Source organism: Caloenas nicobarica, chromosome 3 (assembly GCF_036013445.1).
Source record: "Caloenas nicobarica isolate bCalNic1 chromosome 3, bCalNic1.hap1, whole genome shotgun sequence".
NCBI lineage: Eukaryota > Metazoa > Chordata > Aves > Columbiformes > Columbidae > Caloenas > Caloenas nicobarica.
Genome location: NC_088247.1, coordinates 80,361,895 through 80,386,926, shown reverse-complemented (window position 1 = coordinate 80,386,926; position 25,032 = coordinate 80,361,895). Strand labels below are relative to the sequence as shown.

Sequence of the window (25,032 nt, the reverse complement as noted above, 5' to 3'; positions counted from 1 at the left end):
TGGAACGGATAAACTTGAAGTCATGTATTTCTTAGTACAGTTCTACAACATTGGCATAGGACTGTCCTCACAAACACCGTCCTCCAGACATTTAGGTAGCTGTTTAATTTGTTTCTGCAATGTTTGATGACTCTGAATACATGAACTATGAGGGAGCCAAGTCAGAAGGCAGAGAAGGAGAGGCAGAATATCTTGATAATGTTTAATCTATCAAAACAAATGCAAATCTAGGTAAGTATGATTCAAGCATGAGTATTTAAAATAATGATTCTCTCAATCAGAATTAGCAGCCAACTAACAAATTCTAAACTGCCTCTTCATATGGGGAATTTTACATAAAAATTAAGACTATCAAAACCTCTTACCTCCATTGAGCTTTATTTTCCAGGTATTTTAATTATAAGTGGTTTTAACCTTTAACACATTCAAGCAGAATTTCTCATCTAAGGCAGAATCCAGGGATATTGGAGAATTAAGGGTCATTAAGTTCTAATTTAGCACACAGGATCCATGTGATGAATTTACATAGCACAGTGCTTTAGGACATCTTAAATATTAAAACGAAGACAGAAAATGCATGTCATATCTGAAAACGTCAATTCTATAAAGCATTTTGTACAACTACTACAGTGCAAAATACTAGAGATACTACAATATAAATACCTGGGCACTAACAAGATCTTGTTATTACTGAAAGAAACAGTAAGACAGAAGCTGCAGACAGATTATAACAACCATCTTCTGCAGAGATTTTAATAGGGGTACTTCTGTTAATTTCTTGCAAATCAGGAAAAAAAAAATCACTTTATTTAACAAATGTTCTGTCATTGTACCTGTTGCCTCAAGCCATAAAATTTTGCTATTGGTTCCGAAGATCCCACTGCCTCTTCTGCAGCATACAGATAGATATCATCTTCAACACTTTGAGCTGGCCAGAAGCCAACCACACCTCTGGCTTGTAGTTTCTTCTGATTAATCAATGTTTTCAGTAGATTTTGAGCATCATTATAAACTCTCTTTGCTTCTTCACCTATCAAAAATAAAGAGAACCCTTTAGAAAAGGCATGTTTTCACAACTAGCTAAACACGTTTAAGAATTACTGAAGATTGGTTGATTTTCCACATAATTCTCTGGTGACTGCAACCATCTGTCAGTGGCGGCGAACAGAGATATAGCGGTGTGATTGTGTCTATGCAGCTGTAACAACATATATCTTGGGAAAAAAAATTCCAGCCAGCACCATTCTAGTAGAGGCCGAGGATGCAGAATAAAATGAGCAACAGAGAACATGTGTGTGCACCTACATTATCACAGTGCAGCAGAACCAGAATATTAATTTTAGTGTCATCGTTGCATTTTCATCCTGTATTTCAAGGCCTCCTGAATAGTTTCCAAAGGAGACAGGGTCCTCTTGCCATCTTCACTCACAACGTGCACACAGATATATTAAATGCTCCGCTGCCATTTTCTGTGATTAAAATACCTCCCTGTATTTTGTCTAAATAAGATAATTGAGGATTTTTCCCCTTTTATTTTTCAGCCTCACATGCGAACACTAAGTTGGTTCACTGAGCATTGCTTTAAATAAATTAATATTTCAGTAACACTAGCTTTCCCTGTATATTCACTACCCCTATGTATTTCAAAACATTCAGAAGCTTAATGCAGCATGGCAGTTCTGTTACAATTATTTACATGAAGTAAATGCAATTTCAACACTCACCTACAGTTTTATCATTAAAGACTTTAGGGAAACCCCGGTTGGGATACTTTCCCCTAAGTTGCCAGACATCAAAGAAAGGCTTCCAGTCAATGTATTCTACCAGCCTCTCCAGGTCATAATCTTCAAAGACTTTTGTGCCGATGAATTTTGGTTTAACTGTAAGAATCAGAAGTACGATCTGACATTACAAAAATAATTTAATATTGCTCTCATATGTGCAGCATAACTGACACTCACCAGCCTCCACCACTGTACTCCACCTCTTCCAAAGTAATTGTCTTAGAATTCTTACTGTCATATTGTTCCTAAGTCATACCATACCCTACAGTTACAATGTGATTAAAAATGCATAAAAGGTACATAAAGTTGAAAGAGAAAATTTAAGGCCTTTTGTCCGTTCATATAAATCAAGACTTACTAGCTGTTGAACTTATTTCTTTGGCCAAAATACTGGCCAAAACAGAAGACAAAAAACCCTACACAACTTATCAATATCTAACATATTTTATGGGCATATACCTTTCATATTTACAAATCCTACTTTCTATACACAGACATATTACGTGCTATGGTACCGTAGAATAGTTCTGTAAATTAATGTGTAATTTATAAGAATTTTCACAGCCAGCACACGCTTGTTTAGATGCACATGCACAAGTGAAAAGAGAGATTAAGCTCTGTTACAAAGTAGCCACCAACTTTGCACTTGTTTCATATGTGCTGTTCAATACTTTATAACACAACCTTTATTAAGACAAGCTATTGAAAATTAGCATCTTGTTGAGTCTTGCAAATGAAATGAGAGAAAGCAGGATGCAACTTCTTGTGGAATGCTGTTTATACTTCTGGTCTCTAACTTGAAAAAAAAAAAATCAAAACTTGTAGAGAAACTGAGGGGGGAAGGGTAGGAAAAAGTGTAAGGAGACGTTTGATACAAATGCCATGTCACAATGCATGTTCCCTAAATATGGTATAACAAGCTTTGCAATATAATGAGCCAGTCCCTTGACTATGTGGTGTTATGGGTAACACATAGGTTTAGGACTTTTTTTTCCCAACTTTTTATTAACTATTAGTTTATTTTTTAAAAATACTTTGAAAAATATAAAGCAGAAACATGACACTCAAATTTATGCAAAAAAAAAAAATCTCTGCTCAGACAGACACCAATTTACTCAAGTTGTTACACTACTATATCCTGAAGTTTCATGAACCATAATCTAATTTTAAAAATATATAAAATAAATACATAAAATAAAGGCAGGGCAATAACAAACAACAACATTTAAACTGACCTGGTCTATGGCCTGATGACCAGTCATTGTGCAAACCTTTTCTTCTAGCTTGCTGTAGAGACAAGTATCTTCTTTCCTGTATGGCCATAAAGGTTAATTTCAGAGTCTTTCAGACAGATAAGCTATAACTGTTGAGTTGGTGGTAGAGTCTTACTCAAAACAGCCTTCAGGACAAATCTGACAACAATTTCAGTTCCAACAACTCCCAGTTCACAAGTGAAAAGTCGGATTACATCACATCACATACATTATTTTCTCCTGCATACTTCTAATAAAACTGCCCTACGAGATTTCCAGCTCCTCCGAACTACACCAGAATTCCTTTATTACTTGAAAATACATGAACATCCAGGAGAGCACTGGTCTCCTGTGGGTTAGTTAAGTTGACATGACTGCCAAGTCCATGGAGGTGTCCTAGATGTCACTCATTGCTCACTGAGGACAATCAAAAATTTGCCAAGCATGTATTAGACTCATGCAGAATTTTCCATTATAGGTTAGAAAATTTGATTTCATAAACACTTCTGGAAGTTTTCCATCAATTCAACTGCATGTTTTAAATCAGAACAAATATACCTGAAAGTCTCCATAAAGAGCTGAAAACTGGGAGTTTTAGGAATGAGGCAAGTGCCAACTACTTCAAACAAGAAGCTAAATCAATTACATTTGTACCTTGAGAGACTCATAGTGTTCTTGTCTAATTTCTTCATATTCCTCTAATATTTCTTCAAAGAAATCATCCTTTACACTTTCATCTAAGAGCTGGGAGCACTGGGGAAAAAAAAAAAAAGGAAAGAGAAAGCACTAAGTACATACTGTAAAACAGTACAGTAAGGTCAGAGTATGAACTTCAGACTAAGCCATCTGCCTTTCAGACTCACTTCCAATTACACTTGACAACACTAAACTAAGCCTTTACCACTAATTTGCAAACTAGATTCAAAAATTTCTTAAGAATATGATTATTACTGAGAGCACTGCCCTGCTACACAAGTAATATTAGCAAAGCCAAGTCTGGCTCAGGAAAGGCCTGAGAGGAGAATGCTCCAAGACTTCAGAGACTGAATAGTCGTAGAAACAACATACAGCTTGGCCTACTTCTTTCTGGCAGGTATTTGCCAGCTGAGACTACCCATGTGTTGGACAGATAGAGCATCCATCCCAGAAAACTCCAGCCACATGCTCCATAGCACTAATGTTGCCATATTGCTAACTTCAGAAATATATTGAAAATAGAGAGAATAGTAGTTCACATCTAACCCCATCACTCTTCACTGTAAAACATCTCAAAACTACAGTCAAGGACTCAGAGTGAATCACGCCACTCTCACTAGAGAAATGAGCATTTTAATTAAGGTATCCAGTGACAATAATTTACACAAATCAGATGAAATAACCATGTGGCAATAAAAAATAAGTGAAGGAATAGTAGTTTAGAAACCGGACTCTCTCGTGCTTCTTCGATTTTCTGCTTTAACGTTAAACCTTAGAGGAAACCATGAGAGGCACAGCAGAAAAACAGGGCATATATATATGTTTGCATGGATGAGAAACTATAATTTAGAACTTACAACCACAACACTCTTGGATGCATCCAGGACATGAATTACAGGTGCGCTATATCGTGGGGCAATTTTAACAGCTGTGTGTGTTCTTCAACGAAAAAGAAAGAGAGTGAGCATTTCACAACTGAAAAAAAACCAAAAAAAACCCCAACCAACCAAAAAAACCCACACGGACAAAATCCCCAGTGAAATAAATCCTGACTTAATGCATAGACAAGAACTTCAAAAGAAAAACGCAATTCATCCATCTGCTATGCATGGAGGATTAAACACAGATTTTAATAATAGGTACATAAACACTTTTCTTCAAAGAGCATCAGAATGCTTCATAAATAATGTGCCAACTCACACTCCCTCACTGTCTTACCAGCTGACTGAAAATCAGCAACTCATTAGTTTGAGTCTCAGAAAATTTCAGTGAGAACATTCCAAACTAAGCCTGCCAAGAACTAACAATTTTTTAAAGTTTTTTTTTTTTGCTCATCTTATATCTTTCCCTCCCACATGCTGGTTTCTAGGTCTATGGATTAGCATTAACATATTTCAGTGATGATTTTTCCATTTCTATAATGCTCTACTTCAAAACCAGAGGCACAAGCCCTCTACTCACCCGAAGAAGGAATTCTGCCAGTGGTCAATAAATACTACAAACTTGCACCTGCTTAGTCAGTCAAGTCATTCACATAAAAAAAAATTTCCCAAGTCATCCAATTATTTAGCATCTACTCATTCCAGTCCTCATTGAAATACTTCAGCCTATAATGAGGGATCACTTCTGCATTATAGTACTTTCTTGATCAAATGAAAGTTTGGTGTCCTAAACTGCGGCCTCAGCTGTAATGTGAAATGCAGCTGACTGCTGTTGCTCAGAGTCCTGGCAAACAGTGCAAGCAAGTGCAGGAGCAAAGACCTTGCAGGTCAAAGCTCAGTTTCCTTATTGAATGCTCAGGTCAAACACCATTTTTAAAATTAATTTAAATCAAAGCCCAGGAGGTGGATCTTCCACACCAAAGATAAGATCTCATTTTTCTTCAGGTTTTGTCGAATATTGGAACACAGCACTTGGACATGGAGGTTACTGATGACTGTGCAACACAACTGTGGAACCAACTGTCCAGGATCTTTTAAACTTACTTCTAAGCAATGCACTTTTGATCTTGGCAGCTCTATTTTTTTGAAGAAGATATTAGATCTTCTATTTTGATAGGAATACACAAAGTAAACAAACAGGGCATGGTCCTACAATGGCACTGTATCAACTAGTAAATACTAATTCTTATATTTTTTAAAAATAAACATTACCACAACAAAACCATCACTATTATTTCTCAACATCTGAATTTACCAAAGCAGTATAGTAAGGATGTAAACATCATTATCATTGTAAGTCATGAAGACACTATATCATGTAGGTTCTGTAGACAAAATCCAGCCTCTCTTTCAAACTAACCTCACTTTCCATCCTTCCAAGTACTTATGGTCTCCTTATTCCAAATAACGACATCTACTTATTACAGAGAAAAAGTGCACATCATTTTTCATTAGCAACTTCTGACATGTACACAACCTTTGAGAATGCACGCATGAGGTTAAACTTAAGACTGCGGAAGTAAAATTACATTACCAATCCAGTCTTCCACAAAGAATACCTTTACTTGACGTATATTTTATAGAAACTGTATGTGCCTGGGCATATGCATAAATATGTATTTATATACAGTTCACATGAATAAAAATACAATTTATGTATACAAAATTAAACATGTATTCTTCAATAATTTCCATATTCAAGGATAAAACTAGTGCCGCCTTGCTGTTGGCTACATTCATATCTGTGAATAAATTCTACAAAATTGTTTGATGCTGGTTATTTTGACATCAGCTACTAGGCCACAATGCTCTGTGTACAAACACTAAAAATATCTGAAGAAAGGGCCCTCCTAAGACCTCAACTCCAAATAAAACCTTTCTCCCCAAGCCTTTTGGTTTTTTTTTAACAAGAACACCTCCATGTTTATTCTCAGTATCAAAGCCACAGGAAGAGAGACTCATATGGAGAAGGAGAAAAAGGATACTGTTTGCCTTGCATTATAATCACAGGTCCAATAATGGCAGGTAGTGATCTTACTCTTCACTGTCTGTCAAATTACGGGACCATTTGCTAAGGCCAAAAATACAAAATACAATGGTTCTGCTACAATATGTGCTGCTCTGATAATGAAAGCAACACTGCTAACAGCTTCTAGTTCTGCAAGCAATGACCTCTGCAGTCTTCTGAGCTGTCACCTATTCAAGTATATTGTACATAAATCAGTTAGCAAAGCACAACCCAAGGCCCAAAATATGTTTGTGGAAATGTGAATACTAGGTGTTGGTGAGCTGTCAACACTGGTCTTCAGGACATCACAGCAGCTGTATTATTTCATTTGAACAGATCTAAGAGAACATGGTCTCAACAGAAAAGCTCTGTCTATCAAAAGCAACACAGTAAGTACTTCAAGGCAAGCAGCTAGAATTCATCCCCTATCAGTCTGCTTGAACAGGACTGGGGGCTCAACTTAGCCAGCACGGTGCTGAACAATGATCCAGGAATATACATTCACTTGCTTAAAGATAACTACTCCCTGATGTCAACACAAACATTTCTAGTCTCAAAATCCTGCATTTTCAGAATGCTTTAGTGAATCGAAACAGATCATTCAGCCCCTTAGAAGAACAGAACTGTATTCGTACACATATGCACAAGAACTTTTAGAAGGAAATATAGTACATCCACACACAATATGCACTTGCAAAATATATAACACTCACAAAAATGAAATGTTTAAGATTTACATTATTTGTTGTGTCCCAGTTACATTTTACCTCTCTATTCTAGGACTTCTGATGTAAGAAATAAAATTCAGTCTTAAGTAAATACATACCAGTATGAGTATTGGGAGTAAATGAGGGAAAGGGAGAGAGAAATGGCTATTAATTTTCTTTTTCCCTGGTTAACGCTATTTTCATACTCATTCCCCATCTTCCCAACCAAGATATCTTACTTAGAAGTAGTTGCTCCTCCAATCAGCAAAGGAATCTTTATTGCCAATCTCTCCATTTCCTTGGCGACAAAAATCATTTCATCCAAAGAAGGGGTGATGAGACCAGACAGGCCAATTATATCTATTGCAAATTTACAAACACACATACACAAAAGGTTTAGCAAATCCACTCTAGAAAGACACAAATTATTACAGAAAGCATTTCTTTCATGCACTAGATAGAAAATAGTGAGATAAAAAGCAGGGTAGTCAGTAGTCTAGAAGCGAGGTTTGACCTAATTATAAAGTGAAAGCTTTCCAAGAATGAAAGTGATTACAAATCCCCTGTTTAAGATATTTCTCAAATAGTCTTCACAGCTGCTGAACACCTACTGCTCTAGTTTCAGCAATAAATATACAGTACTCCTGATTAGCAAGCTTCAAACCTCAGAAGTTCAGCACTGAGGAGGGAAATGAGACAAAATAATTATAAGCTCCTAGAAACAGTAAACGCTTTCAAACTTCACCTACGTTCCACACAATTCATCTTTTCCAAGATGCAACAGACTGTTTCAAAGCAACTGTATCTTGTTTCAGAAAGTTCGTAATTTATTAGAACTATCCATTCCTGATTTCACACTCACTGATCTGGCAGGCTGAATGCCAAGTTCTTTTACTGATTTAAGACACAACGTGAAGTTATTTAACCTTTCCAAGTCTCCATTTACCCATCTGTAAAACAAACACTAAAGCATCTCTCTTGGAGTTGTCCTTTTGATACAGGTTTTCAGTTCCTTGGTATAAGTTTCACGGAGGTGCCAAACACTAAATAATTACTATTGTTAATGCAAAAGTTCTGATTTATCTGCAGGTAGGCTGATGAATCATACCATGGGAATTCAATGAGCAGCAAAAAAAAAAAAAAAGTGAGTGAGGTTTAAAATCAAACAATTCAGGAGTACTAATGAAATCTCTCTATACCTGCTTTGTTCTCAATAGCAGCTCTCAATATCTTATCACATGGAGTCATGACTCCTAAATCAATAACTCTGTGAAAAGAAATGAGATGACACAAGATTTTTTTAAAAAACAGGTCAAATTTCTGCTAAAGGGCAAATACATTGCTCTTACTGTAAACAACTGACCTAAAACTGAAGTCAAAATTGAGACTTTTTGTTTGTTTGTTTCTCTTAAGATGTCTGTTGAGAATTTTAATATAAGAAACACCTCTGAGTCCGGCAAATTTTCAGTGAATCAGAGTTCCAGATGATACGCTTGAATGCTCTTATCTACTCTAAGAGGCTTTTTCTTTAAATATTTTTTTTGTGGTTGTACTGAGTCTGGCTGAGATGGAGTTAATTTTCTCCACAGCAGCTGGCATGGTGCTGTGTTTTAGATTTGTGACCAAAAAACAACGCTGATAACACACTAATATTTTAACTACTGATGAACAATGTTTGTCCAGCATCAAGGCCTTCTCTGTTTCTCACTCTAACCCCCAGGGAATAGACTGGGGAATGCACAAGAGGTTGGGAGTAGAGACAGCCAGGGAGAGGACCCAAACTAACCGAAGAAATATTGTATGGCATATGATGTTGTGCTCAGCAATAAAAAGGGAGAGGAAGGGGTTTAGCAGGTTAGTTATCTTTTGCTCAGGAACTGTCTGGGCATCAGTCTACCCATGGGAGGTGGTGAGTGATTGCCTTTGCATCACTTGTTTTGGTTTTTCTTTCTCACTTCCTTCTCCTTCACTTGTTAAAATTTTTTATTTCCACCTACAATTTTTCTTGCTTTTATTCTCCCTTCCTCTTTCCCCATCCCACTGAAGCTGGCTGAGTGGTACTTAGCTGCCTACTGAGGTTAACCAACAGCAGTGGCATTTTTTAGATTATTTGGGCAATAATGAACAGGTTTTGTGGACATCATACCTTATGTCAGGAACATAAAATGATTCATATCAAGGGGGTTTTGTCTTATTAAAGCATTATATTTTATGCTTTTTCATCTTAGCCATTGCCAAAGTTTTTATCTATTTTTTTTCCAAGTAAGCCACCCCAGCCTGCTGGCTTCATTCAGCCTCACTCATACTCATGGCGACAGAAAACACTGTGCCTTCAGTTCACTAAGTCTAAATAAAGCTCAGCAAAGCCTGAAAACAATCATCAGCATTTCAAGAGATAACAAAACAGACTGCACTGCATATACACAGCACTTCTACTGGCTTCAGCCCTTTATGTGTTAAAATAAAGAGATCGTTTTGGCTCTTTTTAGAGCAAATTACAGACCCAAGTCAAAAACAAAACTAAGGAATGAACAGTAAGACTGAGTTCAAAGCAGATTCAGCTTTGCGCAACATTTGACAGACACTTGACAACGAGCTCTGATGGAAACATGACTGTTCATTCCAACACTGTTGCCAACCCTGCTGCATGTACAGAGACCTTGAAAGAGCTGACTTTTCTTGAAGTCCAATCTTTTGAAGCTCAAAATTAGGATGAGAATCTCTTATTTAACAAAGCATACCCCAGCGAGTTTTTAAAACCTCATAGTTAACAAACAGCTTGAAAAACATACTAAAAGGTTCACTGGAATCTTACAAGACTTCCTTCTTGCCAAAACAACACACAACCCACCCGCAGTCTTGCCTACTGCAATTTCGTATCTGGTTTCTTCAGACATTATACTTATATGTTTAAGACATTCTTATTATATTTAACTAACATACAAAAATTGATGCTCTCACCTATGTTTTGGTTGATGTTAAACTGTATTCACCTCAGATACCAATTTATTAGGAAAAAAAGTACTAAAGGAGGCTATATTCTTTCTTGCCTCAATATTGGTAATACCTAGTATGATCTGTGTTCCCAACCACAACTTGGACAGCTCCCAAGAAATGCCCACCCCTATTATCACTACAGCTTGTACAGTTATGTTCCCAACTACCTGATGTTAGTCTCTTTACCTGAAGTTGTTGCAGCCCAGAACGACTCCCACAATGTTTTTGCCGATATCATGTACATCTCCTTTCACAGTTGCTAGTACTACTGTACCATGGTAAGGATCCTGAAAGTTCAACAAAGAACACGAGACTTATATTACTCAAAAGCCTCAGTATGTTTGCACAGATCCTTCAACAGTGCAATCCTAATCCATGACCAAATCCCCAATTGTACTACAAGTAATTGTCAACTGTAGTAGAGGTAATACAGTCAGTATTAAAAAATTATTTTAAAAGATCCAGGTACTAAAAGCTTGCCAAGAATTGTTGCAGATTGCACGGATGTTACTAAAAATATGTTTAAAAAAATTTACAGATTAAAAAATTCAGATCTATAATAGATAGCATTTTTTGCAGTGCAATAGCTGAACTCCTAAGGTACCTTGGCTCCAAATATAAACCTCACCAATAAAGAATTTTAATAGATTAAATCTTTAGAACAAAAGGGTACAAACACTCATATTTACATGCCTGTTCATGCATCAAGAGCAATCTTTCAAGGCAACGCAGAGAAGAATGAGAAGAATTAACAAAAGCAGAAGAGACTAATTTTTTATGCAAGGTGAATAGCAAGGGAGATATTTCAGCATAGTGATCAGGCTACTTCAGAGCAAGCTGAACAAGCAGGCTGGCAGAACGATCTCCTTGAAGTAGGGGAACTGTACTGTCACAGACTTGTCCTAGGCTAGATGACACAGGCCTTGGTGATAGATTTTTAGCTGAATAATTGGTGTTGTCATTTGGAGCTGCTCCAGGCTATTGCAGTGCCATGTCTGAGCTGGTGCAGGATCAGATGCCAGTAACAGATTACTCAAATTGCACAGAATTTAAATAAAGTGGAAACCGGAGCATATTATGTTTGAGACTACAAAACTTCTTCTGGCCAGTATCTCATCTCATTTGCAGATGGCAGAACTGGAAGATTAGATTCTTCTGTGAAGCATGTTATATTTCTGGACAGTACTGAGTAGCTCTCTACACTTCATGAACCTACATTGCCTTCTGTAGCTGCAACTTCCTGGGGGAAAAAAAAATCTTTATATATTACCAAGAGTGATACTAGCATTTCCCATGGTCCTAACACATTTTTACATTTGTTGAACAAAATCCCTGGATCTCCACCAATGCGGCTGTTTACTAAGATCTACTATCTCCTCAGTGCTCCTGTTTTACCAGAAGACCAGGGAACAGATAAGGCAAAATGGAGGTCTGTAAGTCAGCCATCTCAGTACATCAATAAAAAAAATTTGCAGATGAAAACTGGGGAGATTAATCAAGGACTGGGGGAACGAACAAAAAGTGCTGCCCATATGCATCATACCCAGTAACTACTGACGATTTAACCAGTGATTGATATCCAACAAAAAAAACAATGGATGCACACATAGAAAGTAAAATCTGTGCAGAGCAGCAGACAACATGGGCCAGAGCACATGCTATCTTAAATAAATCCTATTTAGGGCACACTGTGATTTCAGCTGTCTCAAGAAAGGAGGTCCTCAAGTTCTGGGCACACATCCAAAGGGCTTCTTTTTTTAAAATCTTGATAGAGATCCACAGCCACCACTATTTATCCTCAAACGTAGCTATCAATGCTTCGCATTTCCTAGCAGTCTGTGACTAAAACTGTCCTGGAGGTTGCAGTAGCCTGGGTAACACCAGACAGATCAGCTACCAGAGGCTGCAAATAATTTTCCTTCAAGTCAACATCTAACTTTGGAGATAGATGCAGCTGTCTTTTCCTCTCTCAACAATTTTCTAAACAGTGACTACACTTTTTGAAGAGGAAGGCACTACATCCTTTGCCCAGCAGAAGGCAGAGGACGCAGAAGGACAGAAGCCCTACTTTTTCCCTCCTGCTCTCCTCAGCCACACAAAGTATCTCACAGTATCTTCAGAGTGCTTGCCATATTTTTAAGAACCTCTCAAATTCCACTTCACTTCTTTTTAGCCAGAGAATTAAGTGCCAGAGGGTTCACAGTAGGTCCGATTAGGACAGTGCTCATGGAAGCAACGGGATAATGATTTTCACTGACTTCAAATAGCATCAGAACAAACCAGAAGGTGCCAAATACCGGCATTGTCATCTGAATTAAAATAAAAAAGAACGGCATGAGCAGGAGAGGGATGACACATAGAAAGGTGACTCATGACAGCCAGAGAATGGATCTGCTTCAGATACTGGAGAGAAGACACCTTCTTCATATCCAGAAAAAGCATGGGAAAAGAGACTCAGAATTCTCCTTCTTCCATTAAGATTAGTCAGGTTTGATTATCAGGTCATTTTTCTTTCTAAATTATTTGCTGCATTCATTACATTTATGCTGGACAATCACAACAGTTCCAAAGCAAATGGTAAAATACAGTGTAAGAAGATTTCAAGGGACAAACTAGGAACCATTCAAAAATCCACAGAAGGGAAACCAAACAAAATACACAAATATCAGAGGTTAGAGAAATTCTACTATTCTTTTTTTTTTGTGTGTGTGTGTGTGCATGTTAAATACCAGATTCTGATAACAGCTATTGTCTCTGAGAATTCATGAACACAAGGTAAGGCTCCACAGTACTAAAGAAAAGTAAATGTACATCAAACCTAAATTTGATAGTCAGACAAAGACAAGGGAAGAAAAATATTTAACAACCAAAACCATAAGCACCTATTATGTTATAAATATAATGGGAAACCGTAGACCTGAGTATTTTAAAAGGGATTTTGTCCAATTCATCTGAACTCTCTTTTCTACTGAACAGAATCTCTTGTCAGTATGGAGAAACAACAGACATCCCATATCTTCATTTTCTAATGCTCCAATCACATCTTCCATTAACCAATTTGGAAGAAATTACTTCAAGTGTATGCACAGGTAATTGATAAACCTATTCTCAGGCATCACCAACTGTTGGCTGTGAAACATTAAATGCTACGACGGGAAGGCCCACAAAGATCTGAAAAATCACTGGATATTTTCAATTGTTTATATTTTATGTATTTTATTAAAAGTAGTCTTTAGAAACTGGTAGAAAACCACACATCTGAAAAGACAACTATATTCAGATCCTGTTTTGATAAGCACTTGTCCCCTGCAACTCGGTCATAGCTACAAATGCAATGAGCATTCTGTTGTATCATAACAAGAGGTCTTAAGCCATGATCGATAAAGAAAAAGGATGGAAAAATTTGGTTTGTTTAGCTGAGAGAATAGTCAGGGCTAGGGGGAAGGGAAGAGGTGAATACAGAGAAACATGCTAACAGGCTTTGAACATGCGAAAGGGAGTTCCACAGTTCACTGAGGGCAGAAGTAGTAGAAACAAATGGCAAAATTTGCCATAAAGTTAGAAGTACCATAAATAAGTAACATTAGAATTAGATGCCTACACAAATACAAGAGAAATGTAACACTGGTATAAAAAGCCTACAAAGGCTTATGGCATCCTTCAGGAAACTTGTGACAACAGCTTAGGCACCCACTAAGCAGAGTTCTACAAAACCTGCACTTTATGGATTTCAGACCTACTTCAAATTATGCCAAGATTGTCAGTTTCCATACAACTACATCAGCTCTCCAGCATGAAAGTTGAATAAATGTCAGTAGGAAAAAATAATTTCAATTTTTGTCATGGCATGCTAGGAAAGAGTTACAGGACAAAGGACTGTGCCTTGCCTCTTCCTCTGTGCTGCCTCGTTCAGCTCTCCTTTCCTCTCTTTCTTTTTCCATAAAGGGAATAAGGTGGCCAACTGCTTTCTTCATAACTCGAGCAGACTTTATCACCTGCACAGATAAAGAGAGTGGGGGGATATAAACAATAAAGATCACAGAATCACAGAATGGCTGGGGTTGGAAGGGACCTCTGGAGATCATCTAAGTCCAACCCACCTGCTAAAGCAGGTTCACTCAGAGCAGATTGCACAGGAATGTGTCCAGGTGGGTTTTGAATGTCTCCAGAGAAGGAGACTGCCATATAGGCATAGCCTCAGATACCTCATAGCTTTCTTTTATACCCATTCAAACAATAAACACAACTTCATTGGCAAACCCAGATTCCAGCTTTGCAGAGCATTCTGTGGTAGCAGGCTGCTGGCCCTACTGGACTAGGGGTCTACACATGACATTTGCTTCCGCAGTGAAACCTCTCGGACCACTCATAACAGAACTGGAAGCTACAAACAGGCCCTGACTTGGAAGGTACTAAACACAGCAATTTTTATTTGGATCTTTTCTTTCTCTCTTGCTCCTTTTCATGGGCCCAGACTTAAAACTCCATTTCAAATAAAGCAAAAACACTCAGGAAGAACGCAAACAAACATGTAAAATAATATAAAGAAAGCCAAGCTCCAAAGTAAAGAAAAAAATAGGACTGCTGCTTAGGAAAATACATTAAATTGTATATACATTACCTGAGGCAGAAACATCTTTCCAGCACCAAAAAGATCACCAACAATTTTCATGCCATTCATCAAAGGCCCTTCAATTATATTTAGAGGTCTAGGATACTTTTCCTGATTTAATCTTGCTTCTTCTGTATCTGCAGTGACATACTTCTCAATGCCCTGGGGAAAAAAAAAATGAGCAGCTTTTATCTTGCTAGAAATAAAGCTTTTATTTAGTTGCCTTTCCCCTCCCAAAAAATCACAATGAAAGTAAACAGATACTTTAGATACTGCTAGTCTTCAAGAATACCTCAAATGCGTATTTGAAATTGGTTTTCTTAGGAAACAAAACACTACAGTTCTTAGGGCATATAAAGGTATTCAGAGCAAGAGTCCTCAGTACTAACGGGTTTGTTTATTTGGTTTTCTTTCTTTTCCAACATTCAAAGATTGCTTCCTCAGCACAAGTGTCACTCAGTGCAGTACTGTTAAAGGACCCAAAAAAACCCCTAGAAAGCAGAAGCAATATGTTAGAAATTAAAAGCAGTATGTTACTACCAACACTAGTGGAATAAAATATTAATGGTCAAAGACTTGAACTTGTGAAGTTCAAAGACAAATCACCACAATTTTGTGATACTAAAATTAAATACCTTGATTAAATATATTATTTATTATTAATTAATAGCTTTCAAAAGAATGGCAGTTGAAGATTTTTTTAAAGCTAAAGGTGTCCCTTAAAGTCTGAGCTGAGATCATGTCTCTGAGACCTGATCGGCAGGACAATTTTCTGCACAGACTCACCTTTATGAGAGCATATTCCAGCCTTTCCTCCACAGAGCTATTCCGCCACTCATCAGTCTGTACAATTTTTTTTCCTCCTTGGGCATGATTCTGAAAACGAAAGATATCCATAGAAGCTTCCAATCATAAAAAGTACAACTACAAGCTTTACTTTTAGAAAAGTGAGGATAATTTCAAGTAGCAACCCATAAAAGCATTTTAGATTATTCAACAGGTTTTTTATATACATGCAAATCATACTGCAAACACTTGTGATGTACTACAGACACTTAGGGGGTCTACATCCAAAAGAGTATATACCTCAGTGAAGATGTAAACAAAATAAAGTGGGGGAAAAAAAAAAAAAAATACAGGGAGCAGTTTAATAATTTTCATGCTCTTAAAGTTGATGAAATGACTAATCCTAAGGGTTTTACTTCTGGGAACATAATTTAAATTGATTCCTGGCCCACACACTACACTTAATTTTAAAATTCTAATTAATTTGGCACTCATTCATTTTCCGCCGGAATAGGTTACATTATTCCATATCACAGATGTGTTTTCAATCACGCAGCCTACAGAACTACTGTTTCTCAAGCACATAGACTGTCCCAAACCCTTGCGTATTCTCTTTGCCTCACACTCACACTCCCCTTTGCTATGAATGCAAAGGCCAGAAGGGCTTCAAACAGTGCAAGAAAGCTCGTAAGCGCCCACTCCAGGAAGGCTCCTGAAGAGCATGCTATCCACTGCTTCAACCACCGCACTTGAGCCAAGTCATTTCTTTTCCTCCCTTGGAAGGAATGCTCCACATAGTCTAACACCTTTCAGTTCTTCGGAACCTCCTATACTTCTGAGTGCTTATCAGTAAGTTTTTAAAGATAGAGCCATGGGAAAAGTCATGGAAACAAGATCTCTACTCATGAGAAAAGACATGGAAACAAGAACTTACTCATGAGAACAGAAACCAAAACAAGTTTTCATTCACATTTATGTGAATGTTAGCTAACTTCACAGCTTCTTGTTGCCAAACCTTACTCCACTCATAGGTCTGGTTTGTACAAAGGGAATGAAAGAAGTAGGAAAACGTTGCCCAGAGAGGTTGTAGAGTTCCTGTCCTTGTTATATTAAAAAACAAAATTGGACAAGTCCCTGAGCAACCTGCTCTTGCTGACCCTACTCTGAGCAAGGGGGTTCTACTAGATGATCTCCAGAGGTCCCTTCCCACCTCAGCCCTTCTGTGATTCAATGAAAAGGTACCAAGTGCTCCTCAACCACTGGCCAGGCACTTTAGCAAGGGAACAATTCCAACCTAAAAATTACCCACGAAGCTGTAGAATGGGCGTGCAGGGAGCACAGTGGCAAACACTACATACAGATTTTCAAAAACAGGATGAGTACCCTGCATGATGAGGATGAACAACTTTGCCTTTGGAAGCACAACTCCCATTGCCATAAGTGGGACAAAGTTTAGTTTGAGAATGTTTGCGGCTATAAACTTTACAGAAAATGTGGGGTTTTTAATTTCAAACTTCAAATGAAGACTGATGTCCTAAATCTGCACAGATCAAGTTCCTCTTTTTTCCCCACAGGTCGAGCATTCAAACAACTGGCAAGGTACACTGCTATTACCTGAAGGAACTAGGAGGAAACTTCCCTGGAAGCCTATTAGAGGTGCAATACTTGAAATGCAACTGCATATTCTATGTTCTTTGTGCAGAATAAACTGCAGTGATTGGAAATAAAAAGAACGTATGCACTTACTGACAAATGAATAGACTTCAGTGTTTTTAAAAAAACCTGTAGACAAAGGAACTTAGAGCCATTCAATTCCACTACACCAGAGGAAGGTCTGAATAAATATTTTAAAATATGCCTCAATCAACACAACCTTATGTAATAATCCTTCTTGTTGGCTTGTGACTCCCTAGTTGGACTCTCACATTTGTCCAGAGCCAAGATGAAACCCAAATCAGCATGCTTACATGCAATGAAAACCTGAAGGCAGTAGTATTTTATGTTAAATTTTAACAGAGCTTTTAAAAATGGTTTGAATCAAGAGTGTCTCTCTTTTTTTCAATTGGGGGCTGTTTTACTCCCACAATAAAACTACCACCATGAATAAGAACAGATTGCAACCATGGCATCCCAAACATCTAGACCTAGAAGGAGTCATCATCCACTTCCATTTCTACTTTTCATGCTCCATTTAAATTCACATTCTGCCTTCTGCAGAAACACTGCTTAAGCAATCCCTTTCTAATTCCTGTTCTTTTTTCCTTCCTCTTTATTCAACCCTGAACACCCTAATGGTAAAACTCAGTTTATACAGACAAGATCACACCCAGGTGAATTGCTCAGACACTAAGAGCACCATGTAAAATAGCCTAAGCACAAGGGATACGGACAATCTTCCCATACTGGTTTTCAATATGTTGCCATTGTTCCTAAAATGCATACATCTCCGTAGGGCAAACTACAAACCAAATGAAGCTGTGCACCAAAAGAATACCTCCAGGAGCACTCATACTTTTTCTGCGCTTAAATCTCAGAGCCACCTAACCCGGAGAGATTTTTGCTGTATGTTCTGTTCAGAACAGGATTTCACCAGTCATCTCATGGCTGATAATCTGGAAACCCCCAGGTGTGTAACCTTTTGTCTTTAATCACCACAGTCATTACAACACCTCAAAACCACTAAATGGCTGATCCTCACTCCTGACATGAGTTACATGAACTGGAAGCCTATGGTGCAGCCAGGAACTGCACAGCCAGAAACTGCAAGCAACTATCTCACCTTTTCCATATACTTTAAGCAAACCATTACCACCAGAGAGACACATTTACTCTTTATCTCCCACAGTGCACTTGCCAGTTAAGTTTCAGCACCAAGATTTGCTTAGGTTGTGCATCGGCCTTTTCTGGGTTTTTTGGTTGTTTGGGTTTTGTTTGTTTGTTTGTTTGTGAGGGTTTTTTTGGTTCAGGAGGGAATCTGGTTGGGATTTTTTGCTTATTGTTTTTGGGTTTGTTTTTCTTCAAAAGAACGCCTATGCAGCTTGGTCTCCTGAAGCATATGAAAAACTCTGGTGCAAAATCTTTCAAGGCACCTATGAAATTGGAGAGGCTCAATCTATCAGAGAGTTCACATTTTATTATCTATTAGTAACTGAACCACTTGTAATATCATTAGCAAGTTCTAACACTCACAGTTAGATTGACAGGTCCAGTTTATAGGCTGTTCTACCTATCATCAACAGGGAGGTGTTAAAGCCCAGGTGCTAAGCTATTCAAAGCTTAAAACTGGAAGTTACCTGAGCATAATGTAAAAGTTTCTCTGTTGCATCAGGATCTTTGTTCCAGATTAGATTCTCACACAGCTGTAGCAATTCCTTGTGGATATCATCATATACTGGTAGATTCCCAGCATTCACAATTCCCATGTCCATGCCATACTGAAAAAAAGACATAAGGAATCCCCCAGCCAGGGATGTCAGACATAGCACTGCACATCTGCCAACTGCAAACATCTGGAAGCCGAAAGCACATAATACCTTAATTGCATGGTAAAGGAACACCCCATGCATTGCTTCTCGAATGGCATCCATCCCTCGAAAGGAGAAAGACAGATTGGACAGACCTCCACTTATCCTGGCTCCCGGCAGTGTTTCCTATAGGAATTGCACATAGATTTTTTAGAAAAGTGCTTCTCAAAAAGGAAACCTAAGCAAAGCATTCAGTCTATAAAACAGTTGGCCTCTGAGCTGCAGTGCATTGCCTACGTGCCTTTTCTCTCTTCCCTGTTCCAGATCCTTCTAGTTACTCAAATTCATAAAAAGCAATGCAAATCTCTGTAGAAAAAGATACAAGTAAAAAGATCCAGGGATCCAGCCTTGTTATGTGTAAGCAACGACTGTGGTTTCCATAGTCATAGGTGCTATTCTAAATGTATCAGTCCTCCCACAGCTGCATTCCAGATATTCCCCATGCACACCTACTTATGGCTCTCCCACCCCCTACTCTCCTGGAAAAGGAGCAGCCAACCTGCCTGTTTGTATGTCTCAGGAGCAGGCTGTGCCTGAGCAGCTACCCTCAAGGGTGCAGCCTCCCTTCCAGAAGCCCTTTGGGATGTTCAGGCCCCAGAATGCTACTGACAGAGCACCTCCAGACCAATCAGGCTGCCTTGTGAAACAACAGTGCGGCTGCCTTGGCTATATTCAGGTGATGCTCTTCACTGCTGTACTTCCTTACACACATTTTGCCTAAATAAAAAGTCAGGTTACTGAACAAATCCCTTCCACAGTAATGGAAATTTCATTAATTTTAAAAGGCAGCTTTCACCTACCTTCAAAACACTCCCCTTGCTAATTTAAAATGCGTATCATTTTGCAGCAGTGTTTTGTTGTTGTTATTTGGGGGTGGGGAATGTTTCTTCTGTTTTGTAGTGGTCTGGGTTTTTAAGTAATCTCAGCAAAACACTACAACTCACTTTTATGGTTTTAGTAGCATTGATAAAATTAACGGCATACAGGTTATGTTCTTCCATTCCAGTTCCTATGGTCAAAATATTAGGGTCAAATATTATATCATTCGGATTGAAGTGCACTTTTTCCACAAGAAGGTGATAAGCTCTGGAACAGATTGCAATCTTGGTTTCTGTTTCTGTGGCCTAGCGGAGGAAAAGAATTCTGACATGAAGTTTACAGACAACACAAAAAATAAACCTGCCGAGAAATCATTTATGGTTCCAGTTACTCAAGACTGAGAATTTGAACATGACAAATATTAGAAAAGGATTATACATAAGAATTTCATACTAAAAATATCACCACATCTGTACGTGGAGTTTTGACTCAACTCACTCAAAACAATTTTGTTCCCCAACGTTTCATCATCCTAAGCAAAGTTTAGTATGTGGTTTTTGATGTAACTAGATTAATTCACAAAGTTTCCACTCTCATGCAAAACTCAGTTTCTGAACTAAAAACAAACTTCTACGAAGGAAGAGTTCAGCATGACTGAATAGCAAGAGACACGCTCCTGCGCTAGCACAGCTACACTTAGTGCAGTACATGGGTTCCTCAACCATGTGAGCAGCATAAGAAAGGGTTGCATATCAGGCTCAAAGCTATTGCTTAGACCATAGAGACCTCTTTGAATCACCTGTGTCAAAGAAACAAAACAACTTTGTCTTGCACAAGAGTAAGAAATGCTCGTACTCCAGAAGGAAAAATACCTCTCCTTTAAAGGAATACTCACCTGCCCCATTTCATCAAAAGCCATGACAACCACAGCTGCTCCATACAACTTAATTTTCCTTGCTTTCTCCAAAAAGTCTTCCTCACCTTCCTTCAGACTGATGCTGTTTACAATGCATTTCCCTTGGCAACATTTCAAACCTGCTTCGATCACTGAAAAATTTGAGGAGTCGATGCATAATGGCACCTGCAAATAACAGAGAAGTAAGCCAGGGGAATATGTACAAGTTATGAATTAGAGTTCCACATGCTGCTTGCCCATTTGGACATAAAAATGCATACAACAATAATCAGCATTTATAAATAAAAAGTTTCCAGATGGTATTTGTAGATTCACTTTGCTTTAAATGCAAAACTCGGAGCAAATTTAACTCACGAGCTTCTATGGCAACTCTATCACATATCATATAGAGACTTCTACTTCTCCCTGTATTGTCTTGTGTTTCTGAATTAGATACTCAGTTTTATAGAATAGAAGTATCTTTTAAAATCATCCTATATCCAAAGCAATTTTAAGTTTTGTGGAAAGCAATACTGTTGTGCACTGCCAGTATATAAATCATGGCTTATAACTGCTGCAAAAGGAACCTGCATTCAGCTTTTCTAACCAATGAAAAGCACTGTCATGTATTTAGCTGAAATCAGATACAGAATGTTAAAAACCTCTGCTTCACCCGAAGACCTGCTCTATTACAGTACCTTTTCCTCTTGAGGGACACCTACATCTGCTTATTAAGCACCTAAACTGGTTACTAAATAGATCAATATCAAAATTTTCTGAAAGGCAATTTCCAACTCAATAAAACATTCTTTATTGTGCTTTGGAGTGGCTCGATTACAACCTTTGCAATATCAGGTTCTGAAGAAATCAAGTTACAAAATCTGGTCATTGCAGCAGGGCCATCCAGCATCCCATCATCCATATTGATGTCAAGTACCTGGGCCCCCATCTCAACTTGCAATTTGGCTATACTCAGGGCTTCCTAAAGAAGAAAGTCAAAAAACAAAACAGTCAGTAGAAAAAAGCCTAGTCATTCTCAGGATAACATTTCACTTCTCCAAAATGAGCGTGCAGCCAAAACTTTAAAAATCTATTAAGACATGGTCTGTGATATACAACGACATACTAAAGCTGTTAGTACAGCATAACTGATAACTAATTTTTCATAGAAACATGACCCAAGAGACCTAATGTGCCAGTAGTGCCATTGATTTTAGAACACTGGCCATAAGCTTAATTGAATGATTTAAGATTTGCAAGGTAACAAGGACTTCCGGCTGCACAAGATCACAGGAAAACAGTCTCTGTGATGGTATGAAATAAAGGGCTTGCATCACAAGTTTTGCTGTTTTATAATATAGAGTACTTAATTTCTGAAGGTCGTTGGGCATTTTTTTCCAGCTGCAGAATAATCACCAGGAGAAGGAAACACTAAAGTTTTCTGTTTGGCCCACATTAATATCTGAATACCCACATCTGTTTATTTTCTCTTTTTTGTCACTCTGTAGACCAAGGAGACCAAAAAAAAAAAGAAAGTTTCTAGTTGCTCAGTCCCTAACAAGCTGTGTTTAAAACTTCATGACTTCTAGGAGCTTAAGAGTCAGACTTCCTAAAAAAAAAACTAAGGCTTTGATTTTGATTGCATCACCTACAACAGCAGAGCACACTTTGGGGCACAGCCTCAGCTCTGAAGAAATATCACTTTACTATTTCTTTGAATGTTTCAGTAACAATTGATACTCATACTGAACAAGCCCTCCAGCCTTTTCATTTCTGCCCTGCAACTGTTTCAAGATGGCAATTACCTTCTGAGAGACTTTCCTGTAGCAAGTCCCACATAGCATGCTGGAGCCAGGGATCGAAGTATAATATATAAACATTGGATGCAACCATAACGCTGACTAGGATTGGAGAAGGAAGGGAGGGCTTCACAGTGGCACAATCTATCCCAAGTCCAATGTACCCCATATGTTGGAAGGAGGAATTATCCCCCCTTTCCTTCCTCCTTCCTCTGTAAATCCACCCCTAGATACAGCACAGACCAGGACATTTTCTAAACCATCATCATCTGTGTAACTTAATTCAAAATGTAAAGTCATGTTTCCTGTAACACTTGTCAAAAAAAAAAAAGAAGAAAAAGAAAAAAAAAAGCAGCTCTTGTAAAACCCTTCTCATAAATTTATTAGGACCTGGCAAGCACAGAAAGAGAGGACAGAGGGAAAGTAAATTCTCCTTGTTTTCCTACTCTTGTAACTGGTGTAGAATAGTGCTTTGTGCCAGCAAAACAAACAACTAATAACACGGTCCAATGAAGCAATGAAAAAAATCAGAGCATCAGCTATAAAGATTATCGTTAAAATGTATACTTCATAGTTGCCTGCCATGATGAGTTTAGCAAACTTCCGTGATCCTGCGACATTGCAACGTTCACCAATATTAACGAAGTTGGTATATGGCCCAATCCTGAACGGCTCCAAACCTTAAAAAGATATTTTAAAACATATTTGTAAAAACAGAAAAGAAAAAAAATGCGTAAAAATGACAAAAGCCCTTTTCTAAGCTGTGAAACAGAGGTGTCTCTCTCTTTAAGAATAGTGATTTCTCAGCACATCAGGATGTGCACAAAGCTAATGAGTAACTAGCAAAGAAATGCACTGAAACAACTTCCAACACATATGCCAAAGGTTTCTATCCTTCATCAATTACAGTCAATAATTTACCTGACTCATAAAAAATAACAGTCAATTTGATCAATATAAAATGGCATGTAGCTACAATTGTTTGGGCATCTATGGGTATGCACATAAACACTTACTTCAACTTACAACTATCTTATCTCATGACACTACCACCACCGAAGAAGCAGCCGACTGAATTGACTGACAAACAAGGTCAGCTCTCAACCATGTACCCGAATTCAGAGAAACAAGCCAACTGAGACCCCTGGGTAGCAGGCAACTTGGAGGCAAACAAACCTTACAGCAGAACAGAATAAGCTAATGCATGAAACCACAGAGCAACCATGATTTATTTAATTTATGGTAAGCTGAATTGACTTAGAGACTAAAATAACAGCCCAAAAAGAAGGTATTGTTTTACTTGGATACACGTGCCAAAGGCTTAAAAGAAGGCCTGGCTGAGGCATATACAGACCTAGACTTTGCTAAAACAAAAGACACTCTAGACCTGGATGTATTGCTGAAAAACTGTCCCAGTACAACTGGATCAACAGCTGAGGCAACACAGAGCAGCCGTCTTGCCTCGGCTCTGCCTTCAAGTGCAGTCAGATTACCTGAACTCTCTGTTGCCTCTGTTGCGAAGTGAGGATAAAGGTACTCACTCACCATTACAAAGTGCCTGAGACTTGCAGAGTAAAATGTGCTGGCTTGGTTACATTAGACAAGATTGTAATAAAATGTTCCATTAATCTTTTGGCCAAAGCAGTAAGATTTAGATGTGGTTACACATCCACAAGCTTGCTGGATTCAGGTAGAACCAGTAACTCATATTGCCATTCTGATCAGCAGAAAACAGCAAATAAATTTGTAAAGGAAGGTTGCATGAGTTATAAAGTTCAAACTGTTACACTCCATTTTACCTGACAGCAGCATGTACCCTTGAGAGAGATCAGGTAGAACGCGAGGCTTACAGAATTTCACTGCTTCAGCAATTTCCCTGTGTTACAGAAAGAGGAGAGTGAAGAGTAAAGCTTTTGATTAAAATTAAACCACTCCAGACAAGACTCAAGCAGAACATACCATATACATACCTACATCCAATTTAGCTCTGTAGTAGACAAGACTTACTAGCTTGTTTCACTTTGTATGGCCAAAGGCAAAAACACTCCCAGAAGATCCTATCATAACTATTTGCAGGGAATGTACAAAGCTGAAGATTTATCAAATAGAGATTGTGAGATACTATGTCAATGGGATACTTGATGAACATCAGAACCAGTCCTCAACTACACTGACTAACTCTATTCATGATTTGCTGAACTGAGCAATTGC

The 25,032-nt window shown here is 38.1% G+C and overlaps 1 protein-coding gene across 4 annotated transcripts in view; it reads right to left on the bottom strand.

The window, feature by feature from the left end:
- The window catches only part of MTR (5-methyltetrahydrofolate-homocysteine methyltransferase), a 49,964-nt gene that overhangs the window by 5,531 nt on the left and 19,401 nt on the right, over positions 1 to 25,032 (bottom strand). For 2 of the 4 annotated variants that reach the window (XM_065632283.1, XM_065632284.1), the window contains exons 12-29: positions 24,621 to 24,697; positions 23,389 to 23,501; positions 21,864 to 22,004; positions 21,023 to 21,208; positions 20,253 to 20,432; positions 19,318 to 19,434; positions 19,078 to 19,218; positions 15,785 to 15,874; positions 15,008 to 15,160; positions 14,274 to 14,381; positions 10,573 to 10,673; positions 8,589 to 8,656; positions 7,629 to 7,749; positions 4,591 to 4,672; positions 3,692 to 3,790; positions 3,020 to 3,095; positions 1,725 to 1,880; positions 834 to 1,030 (exon numbers count right to left, since the gene is read on the bottom strand). In XM_065632283.1, coding sequence (XP_065488355.1) covers positions 834 to 1,030; positions 1,725 to 1,880; positions 3,020 to 3,095; positions 3,692 to 3,790; positions 4,591 to 4,672; positions 7,629 to 7,749; positions 8,589 to 8,656; positions 10,573 to 10,673; positions 14,274 to 14,381; positions 15,008 to 15,160; positions 15,785 to 15,874; positions 19,078 to 19,218; positions 19,318 to 19,434; positions 20,253 to 20,432; positions 21,023 to 21,208; positions 21,864 to 22,004; positions 23,389 to 23,501; positions 24,621 to 24,697 — 2,206 coding nt within the window. Of the gene's footprint in view, positions 1 to 476; positions 548 to 833; positions 1,031 to 1,724; positions 1,881 to 3,019; positions 3,096 to 3,691; positions 3,791 to 4,590; positions 4,673 to 7,628; positions 7,750 to 8,588; positions 8,657 to 10,572; positions 10,674 to 14,273; positions 14,382 to 15,007; positions 15,161 to 15,784; positions 15,875 to 19,077; positions 19,219 to 19,317; positions 19,435 to 20,252; positions 20,433 to 21,022; positions 21,209 to 21,863; positions 22,005 to 23,388; positions 23,502 to 24,620; positions 24,698 to 25,032 lie in introns of those variants that run through there. The other 2 variants (XM_065632285.1, XM_065632286.1) reach the window with 2 other exon arrangements.